The sequence below is a fragment of the Pogona vitticeps genome, chromosome 6 (assembly GCF_051106095.1).
Source record: "Pogona vitticeps strain Pit_001003342236 chromosome 6, PviZW2.1, whole genome shotgun sequence".
NCBI lineage: Eukaryota > Metazoa > Chordata > Lepidosauria > Squamata > Agamidae > Pogona > Pogona vitticeps.
In genome coordinates, this window is record NC_135788.1 from 118170818 (window position 1) to 118197986 (window position 27169).

A 27169-nucleotide genomic window follows, 5' to 3' on the forward strand; every position below is an offset into this window, starting at 1 on the left:
AAGTATGCATAGTCAAAGCTATGGTTTTCCCTGTAGTGATGTACGGAAGTGAGAGCTGGACCATAAAGAAAGCAGACCACCGAATAATTGATGCCTTTGAATTGTGGTGCTGGAGGAGACTCTTGAGAGTCCCCTGGACTGCAAGGAGAACAAACCTATCCATTCTAAAGGAAATCAACCCTGAGTGCTCACTGGAAGGACAGATCCTGAAGCTGAGGCTCCAGTACTTTGGCCATCTCATGAGTGGAGAAGACTCCCTGGAAAAGACACTGATGTTGGGAAAGTGTGAATTCAAGAGGAGAAGGGGACGACAAAGGATGAGATGGTTGGACAGTGTCACTGAAGCGACCAACAGGAATTTGACCCAACTCCGGGAGGCAGTGGAAGACAGGAGGGCCTGGCGTGCTCTGGTCCATGGGGGTCACGAAGAGTCGGACATGATTTAACGACTAAACGAATGAACCCTTGGTTTGAGATGACGGAGTTTTGCATATCAACAAATGCAGACAACTTGAACTGCTTCTATGTCTACTACATAAACATTCAAAGGCCCCCTTTTTATCTCCCTGCCACCTCCCAACATCTGTGCCGTTTCTATTTCTTCTGGCACCGAAACATGTTTCTTAACGGTACTACACTACATTAGCACCATAGTAGAGTTTAATTCTTTGATATTGAGTGGCATCAACAATCTTTTAAAAATTTTCTTTGTGTGTTTTCCTCGGTTCGGTTGTGTCCCTTTGGCCCTACAGGGATACATTCCTTATGCCATTTGCTTCAGAAAGATATCCGCTAATGAATATCTACAGAGGGGGAAACGGTGAGGAAGAGACATGCCGGCTTCCGCATTTCCTCTGAACAGGGAAACTATTTGAAGTTGGTTGCAAAACGGCGTGGTTATGGGCGTAAACTTTCAAGAGAGCTTAAAGGGGATGTTCAAGGCAGAAGGGAAGATACTTAGAGGTGCGATCAGATGGGAAAACAGCTTATTTTTTGGACCGCTTGGTGTACACGGTGGTGTGAAACCTTTCCCAACAATCCCATGACATAACACGAGGCGGCGAACCAGCCTGACCTTAATCGGTGGACATGCTGGGACTTTTTTTGGCATAACAGCCAGGCTACTTTTGGGAGATCACTTTTGGGAGATCACTCTCAGGAAAGTGATCTTTTCTGGTACAATCAGACACCATCCTTTCTCATAGAATCATGGCAGGATGGAGTTGGAAGTGACCTCTAAGGCCATTTTTTTGGTATCCTTCTTAATATGCAGTGTCCAGAAGCGGACACAATGCTCTAGACGAAGCCTAACCAGTGCTGAATGGTAGCGGACTAGTAGCTCACGAGATTGGAAGACCTCTGATCACACCTTCAATGTGAGGGACCCAGGAATTCTAGCTGTTCTGACTGATAGCCATGAACCCCCTTTCTCTGGACCAAAAAGCCTGGATTACAAAAACTTTACTTAGATCCCAATCTGTTATACAGCCTTGAACTCCATTTACTCCCCAGGCAGGACCAGAACATGGCTCTAAGGTCAACCCTACAAATTCTGGCTCACTTGTTCTTAAGAGGCACCGTTCACAGTAACCTTCCTTTTCTTTTCTTTTCTTTTTTTTTTAGAAAATAAATTGTTTATTACGAAATTATAACATGGATGTCCCCACCTGACACCGATTATGCCTTAGCTCTGTAGAATAAAAGAGTCCTGGATATGTAAAGTCCTCTTGCGGTATCTGAAGAGCGACGGACTTTGTCCGCAGGGCAGAGTCCGTTTAAAAACCTCCGCCCGGCTGGTACCTCTGCCAGTATCCCGGGAGCCCATATGGGCCGGCTGATCGGTTCCGCTGTCAGGATTTGAGGGGGCTGCAAGTTGAATGAGAGGTAAATCCATGCTGGCAAGACTTGATTCTTAAGAGGGTCCTGATAGGTGGGAGGGGGGTTTGGTACCAAAGGATTCTGGGAAAGAATGAATGCATAGAGTATTTTTTTTATACAGGAGGAGGAGAGGAAGGAGACCAAACGTAATAAGCAGCACAGCACCAATGAGGTCAACTAAAAAGAGAAACCAACCTAGGCAACGGAATGATGGGAATCACAGAGGAGGCGAGAAAAACACATTTAAAAGCAGATAAACTAATAAGGATTTAGTATTAAAGGAAAAAAAAAGAACACAGGGAAAAAGGGAGGGAAGAAAGGGGATTTAAAAATCGAGATGGATGTAACGAGAGAAACAGAACTTGAATAAAATCATAACCAAAATCATGTCGAGGAAAGAGGGCCGACATTAGTTAGTCTGAAAGAGACAGCAAAAGAACAACGGGCACGTACACAGGAAGACATTGGACGAGAAAGGAGGGACGAAAAGGAGAGAGAAAGATTTCTCTAAAAGGACAAACCGAGGACAAGGAAGAACTGAAAGGGGGAGAGAAAAGAAGAAGCTGCGCCAAAGGGACCCGGAGGGATGGGAAGGCTGCATTCTTCCACTGGACGGGACACGCACACCCTCCCGGGGGGATCTCTCCCTCAGGTGGACGGTGGCCCTTCCGGAGTCCCGTAGAGCTCTGCCAGGGTCCGGAAGAGAGGCCCCCATTCTTCCAGGTACTCGTATCCGCCTGCCTCACTGTCGCCAGCGCAGGACGAGCCGGGGGAGCTGAGAGAGCCAGCAGAGGAGCCCTGACCCTCGTAGCCGTACACCTGGATGGAGTCGTAAGGGGGCACCGAGGGGTCGGCGTCCACCTCGCTCAAGCGAGCCGCCAAGAAGCTGGCCACGTCGTGAGGCTGTGGCGGGACCCGGGCGGGCAAGGATGGGGGGAAATGGAGACGAGGCAGGACGTCCCGCCGGAGGAGGCGCCGGTGCTGGGGGGGCGGGGGCGGCGGAGGGGCCGCGTCGGGGTTCTGCAGGGCCGCCATGTCGAAGGCCTCCGTGTCCTCCTCGCCGCCACCCTCGTCGTCGTAGGTGATGATGTTCTCTCGCACGTCTTCCTCTTCGAAGGGGAGCAGCGCTGCCTGCTTCTGCCTCCGCAGGGCGACAAAGAGCAACACGAGGGCTGAAAGCAAGGGGGGGGATAGGACAGAAGGAGGAGAGGAGAATTATTAACAAGACGTAACATCTGTGGGACGGTCGACCGACCAACCGGCATATCCTACCCATCTTCTTTGCAATCCGTTGAGCGGTTCCTTGGGAAATCCAGCACCTTCCTTCCCCACAGGCCACGGGCCCTTCACTCCACATTAGGGAGGGGGGGGGACTCGAGATGCAGGACTTGGCTGTCAAGTCGGACTTAAGGGACTCGACTCAAAGGGGTTGTTGTTTTTTTCCAGTGACTTGTATGTGACTCATGATTCGGAACCCTAACCCACCCCTCCCTTTTTTAATGGGTAAAAAACCCCTTGTTTTTAATAGGGACCCAGAATGAGGGCTTTGGACTCAGGACTTGGTGCCCATGACTCGAACTCGGGACTTGGGATCTTGGGATTCGGACCCAACATCCCTGGCTCTACACAGCTGGAAGTCCTCCATCTGTTTTCAGTACCTAATCTTAATGCCAAACATGCTTCATGCATAATGACGTCTCTTTCCCCTCCCCGTCTAGAGGATTTTCCTTTCTGGGCTCCAGAGATTGGGGAAGTTCCTCTCTTCCCCTCCCCCCTTTGACTACAATGCCCAGAGTCCCCTGGCAACACATCCTCACTGGCTCAGGACTTGGATGTTAAGAGTTCAAGAAAGAACGTCCCCTTGGGAAGAATTCTGAGCATTGTAGTCCATACAAAAGCCTCTCTCCTGCTCTCGTCGTAGGCTACCCGGCCTGGAATGTGATGAGCCAGATCTACCTGGGGGCCACTTGCGGGCCCTTACTGGTACTTCTGGCCTCCACTCAATACTGCTGACTTGGTGAATTTCACTGCCATTGAATTTCACTGGAGAGAAGGCCTCTAAGAGGAGGCAGAGCTGGGAAGTGCCAAAACCTGGTGGTCTGGAAAACAAATCGGCATGAACCGCCGACCCGGGAGTTCATGCCAGTCTCTAGAGGAGAGCCGTCAAAGGAAGACCAGTCCTGCCCTAAACTTTCTCCAGTGGACAGCAAAAGCAGTGGACTCCAATTTCACTCAGCAGTGAATCCGCTCTGAGTTTTAGTCTGAACTTTAAAGCTGTTGTGTCCAAGGTGCTCAGCTTCTTTTCAGGACAGTTTCAGTAAAGTTCAGCATAAAATCAACAAAGAAATTGGGAGTCACCTGCTTCTAAGTGCCACTGGAACCGACGTTTTTCCTTCCGTTCTGCAAATCTAGCCCCGGTCTGAACTCCCGGGTCCCACGGCTGCCCCCCAACGTACCACCCTCCGGATCCTTTCTCACCGAGCAGGGTGCCGACACAGGCCAGGATAGCGAGAAGGGCGCCCGTGCTGAGGCCGGCAGGAGATCCCAACGCCTCGGGACTGCAGGAGCGCATGGCCCCGTCTCGCCGACACCGGCAGACGCTCACTGTAAGTGTTGGGGAACCCGTGCGGGTGGGGGAACCCCCATCCACAAGTTCTAGTGGCACCAACAAGGACGTTCCCGGGACCGGCGGGCGGGCGGCTCGGAGGAGCAAAGCGGCAGAGTTATCTGGGGAGAGAGAAATTGGTGTGAGAAAGGTATCATTCCAATAAGTAACCTTGCAGGTTAAATTTTTTTACAAAAAGGAAATGTAAAAAAAAAAAAAAACAGCCACCCAAAATATATCACACTCAGCAGGTGTACCCTGGAGTTTATCTTTGTTGTGTTCACACTGACAGTGTAAAAAAAAGTTAAATGCCATTTAACACTCATACGTAGAATCACAGAACCAGGGAGTCAGAAAGGGGCCTATAAGGCCGTCAAGTTCAACCGCCTGCTCAAGGCAGGAGTCCAAATCAAAACAGATCTGACAGAGGGCTATCCAACTGTCTTGAATGCCTCCGTCGTTGGAATGCTCAAGACGAGGCCACGAGTTCCATTGTCATACTGCTCTAACAGTTAAGAAGTTTTTCCTGATATTCAGCCTAAATCTGGCTTCCTGTCGCTTCACCCCCATTATGACGTGTCCGGCACTCTGGGATGATTTAGAACAGATCCTGCCCCTCCTCTGTAGGACTGCTTTTCAAGTACTGCATTTGAAAAGGGCTCTCCTTTCTCCCTTAAATCATCTTTTCTCAAGGCTAAATTCTTTCCGCCTTTCCTCCTAAGGCTTGGTTTCCAGCCCCCTGATTCGCCGTCCTCTGAACTTGTCCAATTTGTCAGCATCCTTCTTGATGTGCAGTGTCCAGAACTGGACAGAGGACTCCAGCTGAGGCCTAACCAGGGCTGAATAGAGGGGGACTAGTACCCATTCTCTTATCACTAAGGAAATGATTAAAGGTGAGAAGGCAGACGGCATATAGGGAAAGAAGAGATAGAGCCCGGGTCTCTTGTACAATTCTTTATTCCGATTCTAGGATTTATGAAAAAAGAAACGCTGCATATTCCTTGATTTTGTTCTTAAAAGAGAGAGAGAGAGAGAGAGAGAGAGAGATAAATATAAATATATTCCCAGAGGCAGAAAGAAAGACACACACACAAGGGCTCACCCTTGTTGTCCCGCACGGTGACATTGGGTTCCCTCAGTCCGACTGGGGAGCGGATGATGATGCGGCTCGAGTTCCCGTCCTCATCTCGATCCACTGCCCGGATCACCTGCACCAGCTGGGTCAGAAAGGAGGGGAAAAGGAAGGGTTAAGAAGCCTCGCTTCAGCCCTGCCTCTCCGTTTCATGGCATCTAAGAGCTTAGTTGCAGTCTGTTGGACTCCAACTCCCAAAATCCCCTAGCAGCTGGCTCTTCTGTCTGAGGCATTCTGGAAGGGACAGCCCAGAAAAATGAACTCCTCATTGTCATAATCTCTCTCTGGCATGCCCCCCAGTTTGAGAAAATCATCATCGAACTGCAGAGTTGGAAGGGACCCCGTGGGATCATCCATTCCAACTCCTGCCAAGGAGGCACCATGGGGGAATCGAACTCCCAACTTCTGGCTCCACAGCTAGAAACCTAAACCACTGACCATCTTCTGGCTCCGGCTCCCTAAACCCAGCGCACTCCCCCATATCGTTGGGCCGTCTTACTTGTCCAGAGGCTGTATTATCACAGACAAAAGGCTCGTAGTTATGCTCCAGTTGGGGGGGATTGTCGTTGACATCCAGGATCTGGATAGCCACTTGGACGTGGGAGACTTGTGTAGGGCTGTCTGAGAGCAAGAGAAGGGGTGGGGAGCGGCATGACGTAGCCAACGTAATGAGGCAGGCCGTGGATGGAAAGCCGTGCGTGGTGTGCCATGAAGCCATGGGCGAACGGTGCATGAGTAAGTACACACAGTCAACAGAAGCAACGTAGAAGTAGGCCAGGTTTGAGAGGGACAGAGAAATCCATTCACATAGGGTAACCAACGGAGGCCAGGCCAGGCCAGGCATTCCCCCATGGCCAACACACACCATTCAGAGGTACCCACAAAGGACGGAAGGTATACCAGAGACGTAGGAGATAAATGGGCAACGGCCAGATCAACAGGTGAGCCACCCACCCAGGCATGGTCAAAAGGTGGGACCGAGAGAGAGGGAGGAAGGGAACAAAAAATGCAGAAAAGTCAGCAGCCATACAGGATGCGCACATGTGCATTGCGTACCCGCAAGGGACCAGAACAAGCAGCAAACCATTTTTATCCACAGAGCAATCACATACACCCCAGCAGCGCCAGGCATACAGGGGAAAAAACCAGAGGGGAAACACGCGGATCGTATATATGCGACAAGCCCGACAAAATGAATGAGGGGGAAAAATTGAAATAAAATAAAGGCACATCCTCCCAGCGTGAATGCATGATCATGAAAAAGAGGCATGGGTGAAATGACACCAGACCAGCAGGGAAGCAGGACGAAGAAGGAAAGGGTGGAGCGGAAAGGGGTGGGTGAAAAGGAAATAGCCAAAATGTTGAGAGGACACGTATTGATGAGTTCAGAGAGAGAGAGAGAGAGAGAGAGAGAGAGAGAGAGAGAGAGAGAGAGACAGAATTTTCCTTTGTACAGATGGTTGATAAATAAAAGCATTTATTAACAAGTATATTAGAGGTGTAAAGAAGACCGGCTAAATACTTCATTCTTGTAGTTTCCAAGCTTCTGGGCATCACGCACCCGCTTTTTAATTTTTGAAGAAACCCTCACACCTCCCTATTTCTGCCTCACCATCTGCTTTACCATCAGCTTTACCCCTTCGCAATGAAAAATGCTGTCTTTAATTAAAAATTAAACGCACACACACACAAACACAGTGGAAAAAAATATTTTAAATTAATTTCTACAGCCTTTTGGTATGTGAACATTAAAAATCACATCCTCAAGCAGATAAAATAAAATGAAGAACATTTCACAGTTTCACAGCCCCTCGGGAACTTCTTCCTGCCCCCACAGGGGGTCATGCCCTTTAGTTTGAAAAACATCATCCTCATCCTCATCAAACTGCAGAGCCGGAAGGGACCTTATGCATCACTGAGTCCGGGCGATGTCAGAGAGACCCACTGGGGAATCAAACTAGCTACCCCTGACTCTGCATGCCAGAGGCCTGAACTGATTTAGGTTCTCTCAATGCAGGAAGGCCCTCTTGGTGAGCCAGACCGGGGACACTCATTTTAATCTTCTCAAGCCTCTCTAATTTTCACAGACTGTCTCTGTGTACATCTTGTGTCTTTTCCCTTCGAGAAGGGGAAAGCGCACGGTCCAGCAAGCTCAGAACAACCGGGTTATTGTTGAAAACGATGGGGGTGTGTGAAAAACACACCCCACCCTGCAGTGTTTCTAATTCTAAGCCTCATTTTGCCAAAACTTAAAGCTTTATTTGCACCAATTTACAGCCCTTGCTCTTCCCTTGTCAAGAGGGCTATCACGTTCTGTGCCCTCTCAAAGGACGGGGAGAATAATTCATAGCGCCTCGTTCCCCCACGAATCTGAGCAGAAACGAAAGAAATAACCGCACCTCTTACAGCCGCCCGCGAGCAAAAGCTTGCGGCTCACCCCTCTGCCCAGACGCTCCACGGAGCCAAACCCACCTGTCCCTTACCAAGTTCAGTTGCCACCACAGTCACGTTGTGCCAAGGTAACACTTCCCGGTCGAGAGGCACTGAGGTAAGGATCGTCCCGTCCTGAGGGTTGATGCTGAAATAGCGCTCGGGGTCCGTGGGCGGCAGGATGGAGTATCTAGAAGATGGGGGGGAACCTGGGGTATCAGGTTGTCATGGCAACCAGGTATAAATGGAGTGACTGTAACTTCACACACGATGCACACCCCAAAATAAAAAAAACATACAAAAAAAATATCCAACCACAAGCACAGCCCTCCCGCCACCCCGCTCCTGCGGCCTTTACCGGATGACACTGCTGGGAGAATCGAGGTCCACCGCAGTCACCTTTCCCGTAAGGGTCCCCAGAGGGCTGTTCTCGTAGACGGCGAGGTGATACTCCGAGCGAGAGAAAGCCGGGGGCTCGTCGGCATCCTCCACCGTGACCCGGACCGTGGCCACGTCTTTGAAAGGTCCCTTGCGGATGTACTGGGGATCAATGATGGTGTTGGTGGCTTCCACTCGGAAGGTGTAAGAGCGCCGGGATTCAAAATCCAGGGGCTGAGGGAGTGGAGTGGAGAAGGGAAATTAAGGAAGGACCAGTGGCAGAATATGGCCGAAGATGTGCAATATTCTGAGTCCTGGATGGATGTGGAAATGACCCAGAATGCCAAACACGAGGTCTCTCTCAGGCACGCCATCATTGAAGGTAAAGAGAAATAAGGCAGCAGTTCGTTGTGAAGGGTAAAGATCAGCCAACATTTATTAGGCTTTTTGTGCAGGGCCCCCCAAGTGGTAAGAGACATCTGTCTGTTGCAGGAGCTGATTTTCATCACCTTCATATCTTGCATTTAGCATATTCTCTTTTGGTCACTGGAAGGTAAACATCTTTGAGGAAGGAAGGAAGGAAGGAAGGAAGGAAGGAAGGAAGGAAGGAAGGAAGGAAAGAAGGAAGGAAGGAAAGAAGGAAGGAAGGAAGGATTGGGGGCCCTGAACTCCAGAGTCCGGAGAGAACAAGAAACCAACCTTTTTGACGGTGATGATGCCATCCTGTCCCAGTGAATCTGTGTGGATGGCAAAGGCTTCTGCTCCATCCCCTCCATCCAGGATGCTATAAGCAAGCAGGGCATTCTCCCCTTCGTCGGGATCATGTGCCCGCAACCGCCCCACTGCTGAGCCAGGCGGTGCAGTCTCCACCACAGAAAACTGGTAGGAACCTGTATGTTCACAAGGGAAAGGAAGAGACACAGGCAGTAAAGGCTGATCTGCTTGGCCAAGAGGTGCAGGAGAGGTCAAGGGCTAACATGTCTGGTGGGAGCTTTTGCAACCTCGCATGCTGCCTGGAAAAAAAAAAGGTGCGGCTGGGAGGGACCTTTCTGGGCTGTGGTGACTGTCAATCAGTCCAGCACTAGCCAATTGTTCCTTCCCTGCCTCAGATTTTCAAAGTGAGCCCCACCTCTCCGCTCCGTGCTTTTTCCCCTCTCTAGTCTGTTGGAAGCAAATGGTCCTTATTCAGTTTACTGTTTGATCAGTTCACAACTGTTAAGTAAAGAAAATGGCATTTATCCTTTCTACTATTCCTGTCTCAGAGCGAGTGATTGAGACTGTAAGTGCCAGTTGAGGAGAAAAGGGATGGCCCAATCTGGGGAGCCTGAGAAGCTATTCTGCTCTGTGAATCTCCTGCACCTCTACTGCGCCGCTAAGGGAACTTAAATAAAAATTCAAAACTTGGCCACTGAGTACGCAGGTACGGAAGCCTACGAAACGAGCGCAAGAACTTATTCCTCAATTCACTCAGAACTTAAAATGCCAAGAAATTGTGCTGCAGTGTCATTGCAGGGGCAAAGGGAGGAGACAAAGGAGGAACTAATTGACTCCGTCTGGCATTGACTTTGCTCTCACCTCCCATTTGTCAGCCTGCCCTGCCAGTCCCAGTGGGTACCAGCCACTGCGAAACACATGGAAACATACTTGGAATGACGAATAGGACAACACCACCTTTACTAATTCTGCAACTGCACCTCCTACACCCACCTCTCTGTGCATTACTGGTGACCTTTAATTCAGGGCGCTTCTCTTCTTATGAATTCTGCCCACTCAAGACCCCAATAACTCCATGTAGACAACAAGACGCAAGCTAATATTTGTGGATGGAGTGCATTTCTGTGCCACGTAATCAGCAACACTCAAAAGAGAGGGAATGTCCACTTCTTTTCTCAGAGTCGGAGGGAAGAAGTCTTTGGGCTGTATTATTCTGGGATACCCTGCTCACACACACACCCTCCCCGAAAAGTGAGGTTCCTCAGGCCTCGTCTTTGTGTTTCGTTGTCCCCATTCTCCTTTGTGACATCCAGAATGCTGCGAGGCTCAACAAGAGAATGTTATAGAGTCAACACAACTGGCTGTGTCTCCCCTAGGTGTTTTTGGACTACAACATCCATTCTCCCCCTCTCCCATTGGTTACACTGGCGAGGCATTATGGCAAACCACATAAACAAAAATCTAAATCAGAGGGCTTGCAGCCATGGCTGTTATCGAACTACAAGTATCAGAAGTCCTGATGATCAGTTTTGTTGGCTAGAACACCTAGCCCGGTTTTGAGAATCACCGAGCTACACGGCCACATGGGCTTGCATTAACTCGCAATCAACATTTTGGTATCCTTTACAGGTCCGCATCTCTTAAAAACGCCTTTTGCAAGGAGCATTAATTTATGGTCTGTTCCCTGTTGGCTGAAAATACCGTGTTTCCCCCAAAATAAGACGGGGTCTTATATTAATTTTTGCTCCAAAAGACGCATTAGGGCTTATTTTCAGGGGATGTTTTATTATTATTTTTCCTTCTACAACCATCTATATTTATTCAAAGACAGTCCTGTCATCTTCTGGTTACTGCACAATGGCGGAGGGCAGGGTTTCATTTAATTGGGGCTTATTTTTGGGGTAGGGCTTATATTACAAGCTTCCTGAAAAATCCTACTAGGGCTTGTTTTATGCACTTATGAGCTTTGTGATTTTGTATATACTAATAACAATGCTGTGGGGTCGATTCTGACTGACGGGAACCCTTTTCCAGGGGGTTTCTAGGTAGTGAAGACTCAGAAGTGGTTTACCATTCCTTTCTTCTGGGGGAGCCCTGGGACTGTACAGCTTGCCCAAGGCCACCCAGGCTGGCTCTTCTCCGTGAAGGCGCCATGGGGGAATCAAACCCCCAGCCTCTACAACCTCTGGTGCTACAGACAGATCCCTAAACCACTGAGCTCTCCAGACAGCTTTGTATGTATTACTACATTTAAAATACTTACTAATGCTAAGCGCTGCTTTATAGATCAAAACATTATATTGGCAATTAAAATCAATCCTAAGCACTAATTGCTGTTGCCAAAATGGCATTTTAAGAGCCAATTAAAGTCACAACCCTACCTCCGCTCACGTCAGAGAAAGGCCTGTTGAAATTCAATCGGACTTCAAGGAGAAGCGGGTGTAGAAATCTGTCTGGCATGCAGAGGATGTTCCAAAACCCATTTTTCAGTGTTTCCAGGAAGGAATTTTTTTAAGGTTCTTCCTTGAAAACTTGAATAGCTGCTGTCAGTCAAGATCACCAGGAGTAGAAAAAAGCGCTAATTGTCTGATCAACTCCACGGAAGCTTACTAGTCACCTACTTATAGGCTGGAATTCAGAAATAAGTTGCGACTAGAGAAGGCCCACTGAATCAATGGAACCTATGTAAGTGTTAACAAATTCCCCATCAATTCAATGTGCCTGTTCTAGTTGCGTCTTAATACTGGATTTTAGCCGTAGCACTGCATTCCAACATTTTGCTAAACCGGAGCATCTTGATTCACCAGGTCTACGTGCAAGATCGTTCAGACTCTTATAGCAGAACAATAACAAATCGTCAATAATAGAATAAGCAATACAGGTGGCATAAATATATCTAGGATCATAAGAGGAGACCCTTAAAGGCTTCTGTGGCCAGCCTTGTATTGACATCCTCTTAAAGGCTGAGAGGGAAGAGGGCCATGTGCAGCTCTTAGCTCTACTGGAAGTTCATCCCATAGAGATGGAGCCACCACCAAGAAGGCTCAGCTTTGTGTAGAGGATTTCCTGGTCTTTCTAGGTGTGGCAAGCCATAAGAGCATAGCCTGTGAAGGCTGGGGGGAGGGTGAATTGATGGTCTCGGGAAAAGGGGTTCGGATAAGTAATGAGGTTCCAAAACATTAAGATTAGTAAATCAATGTCAACAAGTTGCAAAATTCGCCAAAGTCTTGGGTGTCTGACTTTGTTTCACATTTCGTTCAGCAACCTCAGACCTCTGGTGAAATCTAAAACTAGTTTAGGAGGGCCTTTTTCCTCATTCACACATATGGTATATACCGACTCCTTTAGAATCCTAGAATATTTGAGTCGGAAGGGGCCTATAAGGCCATCGAGCCCAACCCCCAGCTCAATGCAGGAATACAAATCAAACAATATCTGACAGAGGGTGGTCCAATTTTCCCTTGAACGCTTCCAGCACTGGAGCGCTCACCACCTCCCAAGGTTATTTGGTTCCATTGTTGTACTTCTCGAACGCTTAAGAAGTTTTTCCTAATATTCAGCCTAAATCTAGCATCCTATAGTTTGAGACCATTATTACATGTCCTGCACTCTGGGACGATCTTACAATAACCACTAAGGCCCAGTTACTAGCCAACTACTTGGAACTTACTCTGCGGGAAGCGGGGCGGGTTGTCGTTGACATCGCTAAGTGTGACAGTGACGGTTGTGCTTCCTGAAAGCCCCCCAGCGTGTCCCCCCATGTCTTTGGCCTGCACCACCACGAGAAATTCCTGCTGTGTTTCCCGGTCCATATTGGGGGTTGCCGTCCGGATCACACCTGCCGCCATGGAGAGAGCAAGGGGACGAAGCATTAGAGGGAGAGAGTGCCATGGGAGCATCGATGGATGAATCCGGAACATATAAGAGATGGTGAAAGTTACTTTTTTTAGCCTACGACTCCCAGAATTCCAAAGCTTGCATGGCTATCAGCCATTCTGTCTCTGGGTGAGAAGTGTCGTTCACAAATGATAGCTAGACATTTGCACTTCCCAAATTCTAACTTTAGTCCCATCCCCATAATGATGGGGAAAGTGAAATAAACCCAAGGGTGTGAAGAGCTAGCCAGAGTCGTAGCTGGACAGGGCTATGAACTGGGAAATGAAAAGGCAACTCCACGGTGTGTAGGTTTACATGACTGTAAAGTTTCATAAAATTAACTACTGATGGGCGCGTAGGGTCTGCGCCAGGCAAGAGGACAAGACAACTGAGAGGATGGACACTCGTTTCAAAGCACTTTTAAACTTATTGCATAGTACAGTCACAAACACATTTGAATGGTGCTCAATCATTAGTGCATTTTTAGGCTCTTAGCCTGCCCATCTATCATTCCCAAACGCATCAGAGCAGAGATTACATTTGTCCTCCCAAGGCAAGAAGAAGTGGGTCTATATCCCCAGAGATGGGGCGAATTTTATTTGTCAAACGACAACTCTTGTCAATCCCTCCACCCGCATTTGTTGTTGTTGTTGTTATACCCCGTCACATTGCTTTCTATATATGGCGAACCTATGAATGAGCCATCTCTAAAATGTCTTGCCCTCCACAAATGTCTTGCTCAGCTCTTGTAAACGCAAGCCTGTGGATTCCTTTAGAAGATCAGTCAATCTCGTATTGGGGTCTTCCTCTTTTCCTGCTTTCTCCCACCCTTCCTGGCCTTATTCTTTTTTCCAGAGGATCTAACAGCATGGGAATTGGAATTTGTAGTTCGGAAAAGGGGCATTTCCCAGTTCTGTAAAAAAAACAACAACCTTGGTTTCCCTACTGAGTTGTTCTTGGCCTCAACCGTAAAAGCGACACTTAACCCACTTGCCCTCCATCACAAATCTGCCCCGCCCTCCGCATTGTGTACCCGTCTGGGGGTCGACGGAGAAGAACGGCAACCCTTCGAGTACCGTATAGACCAGCTTGGCGCTGTTTCCGTAGGCTGGATCGTCTGCATCGTGGGCCGTTACCTGGATTACAGATGTACCTGCAGAATGGAGGGGGGGGGAAATATTGGGTGGCATTATCCACTCTTGGAGGATATATGTTAGATGGCTCTGCATGCATCACAACTCTGTCCTCATTTACTTCCGGGAAGAAGGACACCAAAATCAGAAACTTCTAGAGATGCAACCCTGGGGAAGAAAATTTCTGAGCCTGGCCCATTCTGTCTCTCACAGAAATATTTTGCAAAGCTGGGGAGAGAAAGGTAGAGATGGAAACCTCCCTTCCCAAAATCCTACAAGCCAATGTCCGTTTCTCACTGTGGAATTCTGGAAACCATTTGCCTAGAAATCAGCCTAAATATTTCCCACGTTTATATGAAAGAACTGCAGAGATTCTGATGAGAGAAGGCCCGATACAAAAGAGAACCACTGAGGAACAGACAAGAGGGAAACACGTTTCATTTAGCAGAAGCTTTCATTGAGTCTGGTCCTTTGTATCTGAAAGAAAAACGGGCTGGAGGCCTTAGAAGTTTGTGTCAAATAACACTTGTCAGTCCTTAAAGCTGTTACAAGTCTCTTTGTTGTCTAAACAGCTTTAAATAAATAGCAACCCTCCTGCTTGTAAAAAAAAAAAAAAAAAAGAACAGATAAAAGGTCTCCTGAACCTCAGTCCCACTCATTGCAAAGATTTCTGCAAGGTAGGGGCAGAAACCTTAAGGGACGTGGTGGCACTGTAGGCTAAACCGCAGAAGCCTGTGCTGCAGGGTCAGAAGACCAAGCAGTCGTAAGATCGAATCCACGCGACGGAGTGAGCTCCCGTCGCTTGTCCCAGCTCCCGCCAACCTAGCGGTTCGAAAGCATGCAAATGCAGGTAGATCAATAAGGACCACCTCGGTAGGAAGGTAACAGCATTCCGTGTCTAAGTCGCACTGGCCATGTGACCACGGAAGATTGTCTTCGGACAAAATGCTGGCTCTATGGCTTGGAAACGGGGATGAGCACCGCCCCCCAGAGTCGAACATGACTGGACAAAAATTGTCAAGGGGAACCTTTACCTTTACCTAGGGGCAGAAAGCCCTGCAAGGAACTCAGTGGGGTAGACTGGATTCCCCCCCCTTGGCCCCGACTAGCTCTATGCCACTGCAACTCACCCACGTTGCTCATCTCGGGCACGGTGGCATGGTAGGGACCGTGCAAGAAAACTGGTGGGTTATCATTGATGTCTTGGACTTTGATAATGAATTCAGACGGTGGTTCCAGCGGCCGGTTGGATGCCCGATCCACAGCCTGGGCCAGCAACGTGTACTGCGCTTTCTCCTCTCGGTCCAAGGTCTTGGTGACATGGATGTTGCCAGTCTTCTCATCAATCACAAAGACGGTGCCTGCCCCTTCTCCGGTCAGCACATACTTGATGCGACCTTCCCCACGGTCCACATCTGTGTGAAGCTATCATCATAGAAAAAGGAGAGAGAGAAACAGACCACAAAATGTGGCTCACCTGGGCAGAAGGGCCTTAACAGGAAGGGGTGGGGCCTAGCTAGGCCTAGCTCCTCTCCCACTTCCTGTTCCTGCCCGGGTACTAGCTAGGAGCTCTCTTTCTGAACAGAAAACCCCTCCACTGCCTTATTAAATTGATTAACAGGGAAGTATGGCAGACTCAGAAGCAAAGCAGATTGCAGCTGCTTTTCTAATTGAGTTTGCCATTCAGGTGAGATTTTGTTGAGGCAGTTAGAAATGAGTACAGTACACCTGTCCCTTGAATTGCACGAGTTAGAGAAGTGGCCTATGGAAATACATGGAACATTTTTTAAAAAAACAAACAAAGAAAAAATATAAACATTTCAATACATAAATAAATAAACATTCAGTAACTAAATATTCAATATCCGCAAAATCCAAAGAAACAAAAGGACTAAAACATGTGGCACCTTAAAGACTATTACATTTTAATGGGAGCTTTCGCGGACAAGTCTACTTTGGGGGAAAAATGATATGCTGGATGAAATACTAATGACGCAAATAAAACATACAGTACTAAATATTCATTGGCTCTAAGAGTCTTGGGTATTTGGTTACCTCTCAATGCAGTGATCCATGGTGGTAAGTTGTAAACATTCCTCCAGGAGACAAGAAAACAGATAACAAGCATGAACAAAAGGGAGGGGGGAGAATAGGTGTTTTTGTGGCCAACTAGAACCCTATGAGTTCAGTACCGAAGGCTCAAAGCAGTTGACTTGCCTGCTCCCCAACATTTCTAAGTCATCCTTTTAAGGCTCATTATGCATGGTACTGTATGGAGAGGATTGCCATTGCTATATTATAAAAGAGACCCCTGATAGAATTGTGTTTTTTTTCTCTCTCTCTCTCAATTTCTCTCTCTTTCTCTGTCTGTGTGCATCCGTGCAAATCCACTGTTTAGGCTTTGCAGTTATGTTTTCTGGGGGCATAAGGAGTTATGCCTGGGTTTTGAACTATACGAGGGTCCCCTGCCCCTAACTCGACCATTGTTGAAGGGAGAGGCGTATTGCTGGCGCCATCCATTCTACGTTTGGTGCTCCTTAAATGGCATCCCCTTTGATTCAAGCCTGAACGGATTCCAACCCGCCCCCAAAGTTAATTCAGAGAAGACGTTGCATAGAAGGAAACGGGTAGAAATGTCTGAGGATTTCTAAATGAAAAGTCTGGAAAAACTGGTGTTCATAAGAAAAAGCTGAGAGAAGGAGATATGAAAGAAGGAGAGAGCCATGAAAATAAGAAGATGAGAAGGACGAGGAGGACAAGATTATTTAGTGACTACTGGCTACTGTAATGCGCTCAACGTGGGGCTACCTTTGAGATTGACGTGGAAGCTCCAAATGGTGCAGAATGCGGCGGCCAGACTTATCAGTGGGACGAGAAAACATCATCATATCTCCCCCACTCTGGCCGCATTGCATTGGCTGCCCGTTCGTTTCCACATTGATTTCAAAGTGTTAACAATGACATAGAAAGCCCTAAACGGTTTAGGACCTCGATATCTGGCGGAACGCCTCCTCCCACCTAGATCTACCAGAATCACTCGTTCTAGCCAAGATGGCCAGCTGAGGGGTCCAACGCCGAGGGAGGCCCGGAGAGAAAGAACAAGAAACCGGGCCTTCTCGGCAGTGGCCCCTCAACTTTGGAACAGTCTGCCCCTGGAGATCTGTCTGGCTCCTTCGCTGGGTTTTTTAAAGAGCAAACTTAAGACCTGACTCTTTAGGCAGGCTTTCCCCTTCTGTCATCACTTTAATATATATATTTTTTCTTTTTCCCATCTTGAACCACATTGCTATTGTTGTTGTTGTTTTTTACTTTATTATATTGTTTTTATTCCATTTTTATTGTTAGCCGCCCAGAGGAGACTTCAGTCTAGATGGGTAGGGTATAAATAATAAATAAATAACTAAATGAATGAATGAATGAATGAATGAATGAATGAATGAATGAATGAATGAATGAATGAATGAAGACAAAACCACAAAGGGCTCGGAAACAGGTGGATCAAACCTTTGCAAGAGTCTGGAATACCATCTCCTTTCCACTTCATGTGCCAAAGCCAGGATCGTGGGGACCATCATTTCGGGCTACTCACCCTTCCAATGAGGACAGGCTCCGGTCCGGCATATTCCTCGATGACAAAGAACTGGTTCCAGACCCAGCTGCGGCGGGACCTCAAGAGGGGCCGATCCCAACGCTGAGACATGTTTCCCCGGAAAGGCCCTGCCTTGGTTCCCTGGATGGGGGGAACAAGCCGGCCTGCACAGCCACAGCCCCCCAACCAGGCCAGCAGGAGCTGCAGAAAGCTGGCCATCGCTCAGCCTCACAATTTAGTCCTCCTCCGGCGGTCGGCGTCGCTCCTCCGCCTTGCCCATAGGGACCCCGGCTACCCCATCTGGGTGGATCTGGAGGCGGGAAGGAAGACCAGAGATCCAGCATGAGAACAGGCTGATCTTTTGCCCACGCAGACGTGTACCTACACAGCCATGTGTGCATTAGTATAGCAGGACCCCCTTATCTGCTGATTCACTTATCCATGGTATAAAATAGTATTGAAAGAAAAATCCTAGAAAGGTATATTTCTAAAGCTGAAGTTGTCAGAACTGGCCATTAGAGGGAGGCAGAGAGCATACTATGTAGAGCAGGGGTGTCCAACCTTTCACCTTCCCTGGGCCACATTAGAAGATGAAAATTTGTTTTGGGCCGCATGGGGGGGCAGCCCTAGCCATCCTCTGCAGCCCCGCTCCAAGCGCGCTTACCGGCAGCTGCAATCTTAGACAGCAGAGGCTGCCATCTTTGACTCCGGCAGCTTTATGGGGCCGGGAGGGGGTCCGCCTATTGACAGGGATGGTGCAATGCAGTCACGCAGCTCCCCTGTCCCCTCCCCTCCCACTCCTTCCTTCTTTCCCTCTCCCCCCCCCTACTGTTGTGATGTGCCCCAGCCACAAGCGCCGGCAGTGTAACTTGAAACTTTGGAATTTCTTTTTTTAAAAAAATTGCACTGGGCCGCATTACAAGCTGACCTGGGCCGCATGCGGCCCTCGGGCCGCAGGTTGGACAAGCCTGATGTAGAGCATTCACTATTAAAACAGGGTTCAATATCATCCACATTTTTCAGCATCCGCTGCTGGGGGCGGGGTTGGAACTGATCCTCCATAGATACGTGTGTGTGTGTGTGTGTGTGTGTGTGTGTGTGTGTGTGTGTGTGTGTGTGTGTGTGTGTGTGTGTGTGTTTGTTTGTGTGTGTGTGTGTGTGTGTGTGTGTGTTTCCAACGGTCGAATCACAAAAAGAATCAGGGAAACTTTTTTGTTTGTTCTGGATCACGGCTCCCAGACTGATGATTGGGGAGCCAACCTGTTCTAATTAGAAAACAACAACAAGACCCTTCATCCACTCTGTGATTCAAGGGCAGAGGTGACCTCTTGGCCCAACCAGTGGTGGCTGAAGCCTACTTTGGATCAGACGGCAGAAAGTGGAGAACCTGAGCCATCCACATCTTGCTTGCTATCCGGTCCCCCTCCTTTGCATGGTGTAAGGACACCTTAAGTACCGTATTTTTCTGCGTATAAGACTATACTTTTGTCTAAAATCTTTAGACTAAAAATTGAGGGTCGTCTTATATACGGAAGTAAGCTGAGGAAAGAACAAAAACAAGTGGAAGGAAAGCAGGGATCAAAGTGATCCTGCAGGGCTTTGATCCCTTTCCCCCTACACTTGCTAAGTCCCACTTAGATTTCTTACTTTTGGGTTAGAAAAGTGGGGGGCGTCTTATACATGGGGGTGTCTTATACACGGAAAAATACGGGATCTGTGTGTTCCTTCTCCCAATGGTCTCGTGCTTAGGTGAGCCCTGCCCCATCGGCCCAAGCAGTAAGACCACCCCCGGGGCTCAGCCTTTGGGCTCCTCTGTGGTTACACAGTTCAAAGTTCAGCTTTCAGGGTGCGCAATGTAGATGGATCTGACAAGAAGGGAGGGGAGCAGATTTAGCTGGAAGCCGTCCTTAAAGCATCCAGTCAATCGGTCCTATTGGGGATCATATTATTGCCATGTTGTCTGTCTACCTTCCCTTCCCATCTCAGCTCCCGGGATCGAGGGTCTTTGGTCTGGGATTAGTTGTCACCTTTCCACAAACCGAGGCAGGCTGAAATTCAGGGTCCGACTCTCTCGGTTTGAAAAGCTGTACCTGGGAATTGCACCCATCTCCGAGAGTGTCAGCTTGAGGCATTTGCTTCTTCTGACTCAGGAACTGGAAAGGGGACTTAATGGAGTGGAACAGTTCTGGATTTTCTTCTGCTGAGAGCTGGCTGGGCTTTTTATGTGAAGGCTAAATCTTTTTTACTTGTGGATCAGCGCTACCTGCTTTGCTTGTCACTGCACCCTCGTAATATGTACTGGATACTGACATTGGTAAATAAGCTGATTGGTACTGTACACAGACATGGTAGGTTTTCCACATCGTGTCAACCTCCTTCTTTGACCTTGAAAAAAAACCCCTATTTTGTTTGTTTGTTCGTTCAGAATATCTATACCTTGCTTTACATCATCCGATCTCAAGACAGGATATAACGAGACGCACACAGAACAATGTTAAATAGTTTACAACCCATAGAATTGTTTTAAGCTTTTAGACAATTTAAAACATATAGGCCAATATCCTATGGCTTAGGGTAATAAATTGCACTAGCGAAGGCCCAAGGACTCAATGGGGATTTATTGATTTATTTAAAATATTTCCCACACCTTTCTCCTCAAAAAGGACCCAAGGTAGCTTAAAGCATTTAAAGTCAGTGTTTAAAACAAACATCAGTAAGTACATAAATATTAAAAAAGGATTAACTATCGTCACACTAAAAAAAGGAAAACAAAAGCAATACCAAAACATATTCAAAGCAAAAAAAAGAGAGGGTACAACAATCCATTTAAAAATCTCACTCAGACAGCCAGTTACTCAGGGAAAGCCTGCCTGAAGAGAAAGGTCTTTGCTTGTGGAAGGACAGCAAAGATGGAGCCAGCCTGGCCTCCAGTGGGAGGGAGTTCCAGAGTCTGTGAGCAACAACATTTAGTAAGTCAACACCTCTACATATTTCTCACCTTCAAATAGGCCTAATCTGTGGCTTAGTATGTTAAAGTAAATTGCCTCATGGCGCAGTGGTTAAACCACTGTATTGCAGCCAAAACTGTGCTCACGACCTGGGGTTCAAGGTTGACTCAGCCTTCTATCCTTCCGAGGATGGTAAAACGAGTACCCAGCTTGCTGGGGGGGTGGGTGGGCAATGTGTAGCCTGCATAATTAACTTGTAAACCGCCCAGAGAGTGCTTGAAGCGGTATGGGGCGGTATATAAGCAGCATGCTTTCCTTTTTTTTTAAAAAAAAAGGAGACCCGTTTGAATCAATGGGATTTACAGAGTTGACTAACTAAATCCCCATTGATTTAGTGGGCCTACACCAGTCTGACTTACAATGCTAATCAACAGGGTTTTGGCCATGAAACCATTCAGACCGTGAAAAACCATACATATACAAGCCATTAATTGTCAAAGCCGTGATCCTTAAATTCCAAAGGTTCTCAGCAGCAGCTATATTTCAACTTGGCAAAAGAAAAGCGGTCGTACTTGTGCCAAGTGAGCTACCAGTGAGGCAGAGAATTCCACAACAGCTTCAGCCAAGAAACAGCTTCTCCTGTGTCTCCATGCAGTCTACTCTTCTCGGGGATAGATAGATAGATAGATAGATAGATAGATAGATAGATAGATAGATAGATAGATAGATAGATAGATAGATAGATAGATAGATAGATAGATAGATAGAGAGAGAGAGAGAGAGAGAGAGAGAGAGAGAGAGAGAGAGAGAGACAGACAGACAGACAGACAGACAGACAGACAGACAGACAGACAGACAGACAGATAGAGGGACGGACGGACGGACGGACGGACGGATGGACGGACAATGGATGGATGGATGGATGGATGGATGGATGGATGGATGGATAGACAGAGGATGCACAGATGGATGGACTGACGGACGGACGGGTGGATGGACGGATAGATAGACAGACAGACGGACAGATGGGTGGATGTGCACCTTCACATATCCAGGACCAAAAACATCTACATCTAGTTCTGTGTACTTCCCAGCTCACAACTTACATCCATCCAAAAACCATTAGCCTTCATAGCTGTTGATGTTACTGTATGTGTTGTCAAGTCAAAACCAACTTATAGTGACCCTAATAGGGCTTCCTACATAAGTGGTATTACCAGTTCCGCATCCCCAATCAGTTTACATGTCTAAGCACGGATTCGAACCCAGGCCTCCTAGCCCCATTACTCTATCCACTACTCCACACTGGCTATCTTCTTCACAGAGGACCTACTAAAGATCCACCAGCCATTTACCTTGTGCTCACCCTTCCTGAAGTTCAAGGCCCTTGCAAGAGCTTGGAGAAATGTTGTTTTCCTCGACCACAGCTCCCAGAATGCATCGCTAGCTGGGGGCTTCTGGGAGCTGCTGTCCAAAAATCCCCCCCCTTCGCAAACCAGCATTTCTCCGAGCTCTGAGTCTTCCCATCAACTCATCAAAAGTTCGCTTTTCTCCATGCATGCATTCATGCCCCCATTCCTTATTCCTCCTCGCCGCCCCTCTCTCAACCACCCATCCGTCTCCTTAAACACCCACCCGCGCTCATCCATCCATCCACAGAATCCTTCAATATGCCCATCACTCCCTCCACCTGCCTATCACCCACCTGTCCACAGACAGCGTTTAACGATTCATCGAAGCCATCTGCCCATCGGTCCGTCCATCCATGCAGATTATTTATCTCTCCATCTGCGGTTCTCTCCCGCCACCCATCTCTCCTTTGCCGCCTGCTTTCTCCATCTCTCTCCCTCCTTTCCCTTCTCCTGCTTCGGTGTCTCTGCTCAACATTCCCCTCAGGTCTCTCTCTCTCTCTCTCTGTCTCTCTCCTGGGGAGAGACGAGGGGGGGGTAGATGATGGATGGCGCCAGAAAGGGACAGACCGAGAGATGGATGCAGTCACAAGGAAGGCCAGCAACGCAAGAGAAAGCTGGAGGCTTCCTAGGCGTGTTATCTGGGGAGAAATTTTGCCTCCAAACCTGCCCATTTCAGGACAGTGAGTTAACAGCCTACCAGAAAACATGATGGAGTTTTTCAATAACATATTTCAGCCACATTTATCTCTGTGCATAGGGATCACAGAGGTCGGTTCCTTTATTGATTGGGGTTTTATAGGAGGCCCTGAAGTCTCATTATCCTTATCCTTTTAGGTCCCTGGACCACACAACTTAATGAATCGCTCCTCGTTTGGTGCATAGTCTCCAGATCCCACAAGGTACAACGTCCTCCTCTATTCAGCGCTGATTTAGGCCTTGTCTAGAGTACGGTGTCCGGTTCTGGACGCTGCACGTTGAAGGAGGATGACATGAAACTGGAGGAAGTTCAGAGAAGGGCAAGTAAGAATGGTCAGGGGACTGGAAAACAAGCCTTAGGAAGAAAGACGGAAAAAGCATGCTCTCGAGGCCTGTTTAGCCTTGAAAAAAGAAGAATGAGGGGAGAGAGGATAACACTTTTCAAAGACTTGAAAGGTAGTCCTACAGAGAAGGGGCAGGATCTATTCTCCATCATCCTAGAGGGCAGGGTATCTAATGGCGGGCTCAAGTTACACAAAACCAGATTGAAGCTGGATATCAGGAAAACTTCTTGATGGTTAGAGCAGTACGACAATGGAAGCGATGACCTCGGGAGGTGGCGAGTGCACCAACTCTGGAGGCTTTCGAGAGAAAACTGGACCGCCCTCTGTCTGATCTGCTTGGATTTGGATTCTTGCCTTGAGCAGGGGGTTGGGCTGGATGGCCTCATAGGCCCCTTTCCAACTCAGTTATTCTATGATTCTATCCTCTATCATCTCGCCCATTTGTCCCTCCAAATAGGCTCCTTGTCCTTATTTTCAAGAGAAACAGAACGCTAGGCATGTGAAACTGCAGGGAGACACAGGACCTTGAAGGTGCCCCTTCCACCGTAAGCAGTCCCTGCCTGGCCGGCCGATCCTCCTAGAAAGGTCTCAGTCACAGTCCAGTCTGCTCAGGTGGCGAGCACTGGAAGTCCACTCACGCTAGAAAAACAGCTTCGAATTGGGCATCTCAGCCTATCCGTTTGCACATGCCATTTTATGCAAATGGATGTCCTCTTTTCTGGCGATGTATAAGCAGCCGCACCAACCAGGACGTTGTTTTTAAAAAAAGCACTCTGCACAGGATCAGAAGACCACTTTGCCCTTTCTGATTTCCTGTGATCCGGGGTTAAGCCCTCCGGTTGACAACACATGCTGGGGATGAGTTGCCAAGCCCTGTTCCTTCCCTCCTTCCACTTGAGATTCCACCGGCTCACTCCCCAAACGGGTGTCCCTTTTCTTCTCCTTTGCCCTCCTTTGTTCGTCTGTTTGGTTGCTGGCACCTGCATTCATTACCTCTCTCTTTTCATCTCTCTCCCTTTCCATGTTAATGATTTCCCTTGGAGTCCTCCATTCAACCCAATTAACCTGCAGGGCAGCCAGGCCCCCATCGCAGCCTGACCTGCGGTCACCTTTTGAGCAGGATCCAGAAACACAGTTAATGAAACCCCCTGCCCTTTGCCGGCACCCTCTCTTGAAAGTGGCCTGGAGAGCCTCCAGTCCCCACACCCTCCTCGCCTCTCAGCCACCCTTCCCTCCAGGGAAGGGGCCCCTAATCACTGTAATTCATTCAGAGCGACAACTGCTTCAGTCACTTGGCTTCTCCTTATTGATCGGAAATGAAGATAAACAGCAGGGAAATTGGCAAAAAAAGAGGGAGGGAAAGAGAGAGAAGAAAGGGGTTCTGCGTGGCTGGCCAGCAGGTCTTCTCTTTGCATTTGCAGTGGCACCTCGCTAGACAGTTACCCCGCAAGACAGTTGTTTTGCTAGACATTGACTAGCGAATTCGCAAAACAGTGATTCCTATGGGGGAATTTCGCTGGACAATGTTTGGTCCCTGCTTCGCAAACCGATTTTCGCGAGGTGACAATTTTGACAGCTCCCTCTGCACTCGCAAAACAGGTGTTTTCGGGATCTAAGCTTCGCAAAACAGCTCTTTAAACAGCTGATCGGCGGTTCGCAAAGCGGCTTTCCTATGGCCGATCTTCGCTAGACAATGACGATTCTTCCCCATTGGAACGCATTAAAGAGGTTGCAATGCATTCCAATGGGGAAAATGCTTTTCGCTAGACAATGATTTCGCTAAACAGCGATTTCAGTGGAATAGATTATCATCATCTAGCGAGGCACCACTGTAATTTGAGATGGTGGTGGGGTGCCCATGGGCAGAGCTTTGTTCCTCCCACTCACGGCCACTCTAGACTTAAGCCCCGGGGGTGTTTATTTTCGGGCACCATAAGGCCAAGCACTCCAAAACTTGAGTGTTTTGTTAAACCCAGACCATTTGATGTCCAAGGGAGTGTGTGCGAAAGAAACCTTAGCTATAGTAGGCTTCTGCAGATGTCCATAGGGTTTTCCCAACACCAGTTAACAGTCCCAAAACTTGACATCAGAGGAGGTATTCTAGATACAAGATTCCCTGTCAGCAGAGAGTTTATGGGTAACCTGTGATACTGCAGATGATACAGCATCACTGGCTGATAGTCTGCAAAGGTTACTCGGTATGGTCAATGCAGTAAGGAATGGCCATCGTCTAAAAAACGAATGTTAAGAAAACCAAGTTAGTAGCAGGCAGCAGAAAAGCAAGCAAACCAAGAAATGTGTTTGAAGATCTAAGATGAAAATGTGGATTGGGTTGATATGTAGTTAAATCGATGTTGGCATCATAGTCATGCGATATGATCTGGAGCAGTTTGCTTAAGATGAGGACACGGAATATTGCCACAAAGCCTTAAAACTGGTTTTCAGAAAGGACGTTGTATGGTGCCGTGTACTTTCAGTGATTCTGCATGGCATCAGAATTATGGTCTTCAACACAGACTTCCATAAAAAAAAAGAGATTGAAGCATTTAAAATGTAGATTTATTTCAGGAGGCTAAGAATTTCTTGGTTTGAGTGGGTGGCCAATGTACTAAGCCAAATGAATAAAGATAAGAAACATAAAACACACACACGGCAGAAAGCTCCAATACTCTGGCCGTGCAATGAGAAGTAAAAAAAAAAGCAGAGTGTTACAGCAGATCATTCACAGTGAGATAAATTAGAAAATTACGTATGAGGCAAAGAATGCTGGGATCTGGTTGGGGTGCAACGTGACAACACGGTTTAGAGCTGATGCCGCTTAAAATACCCATCATGATGTCCAAGCACCAGCAGAAAAGGAACACAAAGATGGGAGGGGGAGAAGCAGGAGGCATCAGCTTCCAGAGAACAGCAAATTTCCTTACAGAGACTTAAAAAAAAGACCTGGGGCTAAAAGTCTGGCCAAGCCCAGCTGAAAGCAAACCCTGAATCCATCACGCTTTTTATGCATCATAGTAATCTTGTAGGAACTTTCCCTGCTTGTCCCTCTTTTCTTCCTTCTGTTTTTCTAGCAAACGTTTTTCTGCTAGATGTTCTTGGACAAAAACTCCCAGGAGCCTTCACCCCTCGCTGGGTTGGCCAGGATTTCTGGGAGTTGTAGTCCAAGAACCTCTGGGGGACCCAAGGTTGGGAATCCAGCCTTCTTCCCAGAAGCCCTTGTGGACCTGAAAAGCCCTTGGCACCCTCACGGTCCCGCTGCTTTTGAGGCCAGGTCCTGACGAGAGGGGTTAAAAGTTCTTGTTATCAAGGGAGGACCAGATGTGCGACCCTCCAGATGTGTTTGTCCTGCAGGTATCATTTGGCTTAAGCTGCGCAGCTCATGGTGAGGTGTGATGGGAGCAGCCGTCCCAGAACACCTGGAGAAGTCCATGTGTTTTCTCTTGGTCGCTGCTCTGGGCTAAGGCGTGATGCTTTTTCTAAATAATTAAAATGACACCAGAAGAAAAGAGTGGATGTGATCGCTCACTTCTTCTGCTGAGAATAAGGATAAGAAAGAAGGGCTTTGAATTGCGGGAAGACACGCTCAAGGCCAGATATCTGACTCGGAAATGTAGGAGGGCAGGAGATGCTTACGTGCTTCTTTTCAAAGCAAATCACTTTGGGGAAACCAATCTCGGGATGTGACAAAAATCGCTGCCTTTGTAGAGTTCCTGAAGAAGATGGGCGCGGACGTGAGATCTGAGCTTGGAGCCACCAATATGTTCTCTTAGCGAGCTGCTTTGGGAAGGAAGCTTGCCCTGCGAAATGCGCAAACACCAGGGCTAATCGCCCTCCTGCCCGACGCAAGAAGTCTCCCTCCTTTTAATTCCATACTCCAACTTCCCCCCAGGAGGCCACTGGAACATGGGCAAGTAGGAATAGCCTGGAAGTCTTCTTTCCAATCAATAATCCATCACTAGGTTTCCCCAGTGGTGATGGATCATAAACCAGATCTGGTGGGGTGGAAAGGAGAGACGTCAAAGGCATCTCTCCTT

The 27169-nt window shown here is 48.0% G+C and overlaps 1 protein-coding gene across 4 annotated transcripts in view; it reads right to left on the reverse strand.

Annotated features, from left to right (window-relative positions):
* Positions 1-1596: 1596 nt before the first annotated feature.
* CDH24 (cadherin 24) overlaps positions 1597-27169 on the reverse strand; it is a 33253-nt gene continuing 7680 nt past the window's right edge. For 2 of the 4 annotated variants that reach the window (XM_078378327.1, XM_072977035.2), the window contains exons 2-12: positions 17736-18045; positions 15277-15571; positions 14047-14166; positions 12808-12975; positions 9123-9313; positions 8404-8657; positions 8099-8235; positions 6115-6236; positions 5586-5700; positions 4357-4605; positions 1597-3050 (exon numbers count right to left, since the gene is read on the reverse strand). In XM_078378327.1, the coding sequence (XP_078234453.1) occupies positions 2527-3050; positions 4357-4605; positions 5586-5700; positions 6115-6236; positions 8099-8235; positions 8404-8657; positions 9123-9313; positions 12808-12975; positions 14047-14166; positions 15277-15571; positions 17736-17954 (2394 nt within the window). In that variant the 5' untranslated portion in view covers positions 17955-18045 and the 3' untranslated portion in view covers positions 1597-2526. Of the gene's footprint in view, positions 3051-4356; positions 4606-5585; positions 5701-6114; positions 6237-8098; positions 8236-8403; positions 8658-9122; positions 9314-12807; positions 12976-14046; positions 14167-15276; positions 15572-17735; positions 18046-22388; positions 27133-27169 lie in introns of those variants that run through there. The other 2 variants (XM_072977034.2, XM_020809752.3) reach the window with 2 other exon arrangements.